This window comes from Tupaia chinensis, unplaced genomic scaffold, assembly GCF_000334495.1.
Source record: "Tupaia chinensis unplaced genomic scaffold, TupChi_1.0 Scaffold000539_1, whole genome shotgun sequence".
In the NCBI taxonomy this organism is placed as follows: Eukaryota; Metazoa; Chordata; class Mammalia; order Scandentia; family Tupaiidae; genus Tupaia; species Tupaia belangeri.
In genome coordinates this window covers 1,514,127-1,516,294 of record NW_006160052.1, presented here as the reverse complement: position 1 = coordinate 1,516,294, position 2,168 = coordinate 1,514,127, and the positions used below count along the sequence as shown (strand labels likewise).

The following is a 2,168-nucleotide window of genomic DNA, read 5'->3' as shown; positions in this document are numbered from 1 at the left end:
TCCGGGGCCTCTGGTCCGCTGGTCCCTAGGCCACACTTGGAGGAGCGTGGCTGTTCTAGGAGAGTGCTTTCTCAAACTGGCTGTGGAGAAGGGCTTTTAAAAAACCTTCAGTTCTGGTGGCCAGCAGGGGGCACAGTGGTTACGGCACAGGACTCCCACGTGGCCAAGCGCAGCTGGAGTCCCGGAACCAGACCCAGCAGCTTGGAAATCGTGCCAGGCGTGCGTGTGCACTTGCACGTGTGCATGTGTATATATGTGTGTGTATGTGTGTGTGTATGTGTGTGTGTGTGTGTGTGTGCGCGCGCCCCAAATCCCCAGAGAAGAATGGAGAAGGAATTGCTGCATCACCATATCCCTTGGGGGGGTGATTTCTTACTCTCCCTCTCACCGTGCCCCTCTGTTTCTCTCCAGTCAGTGCATGCTCCCTATGGCAAAAACCTAAAAAAAAATAATAATTCCAATTTTTTGATGGACCAATAACTTTATAAAAATCAATGAAAAGGAATGCTTTAAAACTGAAATTAAAAACATAAAATACAAACCCCCAGGGATTAAAAAAAAGTTGGTATCAGGTTTAACAGACATAAAATGACCCCCTGAACTTCTACAGAGGCTGGTCGCTATTTCCTCTTGGGTTTTGTGACTCTCTCATTGGAACTGAGCAAACAGTTCAGCCCACCCTGCTCTGCACCGCCCCAGAGGGAGCTGGGGCTCGGGGCCCTGTGGCCCAGCACCCTCACGGGAGTTCGGGAGGAGGAGGGGACCATGACCAGTCTCCCGTTCCAGGCAGAGACCACCGTCTACGTCATCGTGAGGTGTAAGCTGGATGACAGGGTGGCGACGGAGGCGGAGTTCACCCCGGAGGAGGCCCCCGCCGTGAGGGTGGAGGCCACGCTGGAGAACGAGTACACCGTTTCCGTGAAGGCTCCCGGTGAGTCGCCGTGGGCTGAGCAGCAGCGCGGCGCCTGCCCAGTCAGGTGTCGCTGTGAGCGAGCAGTGGGCCGTGCCGCCCCGTGCCGCCCCGTGCCGCCCCGGGCCGCCCCAGCCCCGCGCCGCCCCGTGCCGCCCCAGCACTAGCAGCGCGTGGGAACTGTCCGCGCTCGGTGGGTTTCCGAGCAGCAGTCCACTCTTTGCTCTGGCACTCCTTTGTTTACTGGTGAGACTCGAGATTTTTCCATGTTCTCTACTTGTCGAATTTCCCCTTTTGTGAACTGAATGTCTGTGTTGGTGTATTTTAAATTTTCCTTTCCCCCTCCAAACTCCCCCTGGGGTGCGGAATCCCACCCTGGGAAGGGCAGTAGCCATGGCGGCAGAGAGTGAGTGACCCTCCACTGGCCGCTTGGCGGAGACAGTCTCACCCCCAGGGCCTAGCCCACTTCGGCCCCCACTGGCCTTTGTTGGAGAGTGCTTCAAACCCTGGCTTCCTTCCTGTTCACGGCCGGGGCCTGCAGCAGTGGCTGAGCAGGCGAACCTCCTCGACAGTCGAATTGCAGACAGTGAGGGTCAGTGCTCTGGCCAGAGCCCTGCCGTGTTCCGGTCTACTCTCCTCCCACCCCCACCTGTGTGCTCCCTCCCCCCCAGCTCACCCTCCAGGTCCTTCCTCAGTCCCCAACTAGACCCTTCAGCCATGTGGAATGGAGCATGTCCACGGGGTCTTCAGAGAGTTCACAGAGGGGTAAGACATGGTGCTCTGCAAAGCTGACCCCCGAGGGCAGGTTTCTGGCTCACACCCAGAGGCCTCCCTGAGTACGCTGGGCATGCACACCCACCCGGGGCTGGCCAAGGCTGGGGATACATCACACGTCAATGCACCATCAGGGGTGCCGTCTCTCTCTCCGTCCCTTTTTTTCTGTCTATCTCTCATGAAATAAATTAATTAATAAAAATGTTAAAAAATTGAGGGTGGGCCAGCAGGTGGTGTGGTGGTTAAGGCACTACATCCCTAGTGGCCAGCTCCACAGTACAGATCTCAGCTCCCACGACTTGAAAGTCACACCCCAAGTGTGTACGTGCGTGCCCAAAGTCCCGAGAGGAGAATGGAGGAGAAGGAATTATGGCATGACCATTCCCCAGGGTGGGTGATTTCTCACTTTCCCTCTCTTTGTTTCTCTCAGCCTCTCTCTATTGAGTGCGTGTGCCCTCTTGCAAACACCTAAAAATGAACAACA

General features: G+C 56.3%; 1 protein-coding gene across 2 annotated transcripts in view; it reads left to right on the top strand.

The window, feature by feature from the left end:
• PIK3AP1 (phosphoinositide-3-kinase adaptor protein 1) overlaps window positions 1-2,168 on the top strand; it is a 129,880-nt gene that overhangs the window by 65,514 nt on the left and 62,198 nt on the right. For both annotated transcript variants that reach the window (XM_014591179.2, XM_006157331.3), the window contains exon 4: window positions 787-931. In XM_014591179.2, coding sequence (XP_014446665.1) covers window positions 787-931 — 145 coding nt within the window. The remainder of the gene's footprint in view (window positions 1-786; window positions 932-2,168) is intronic.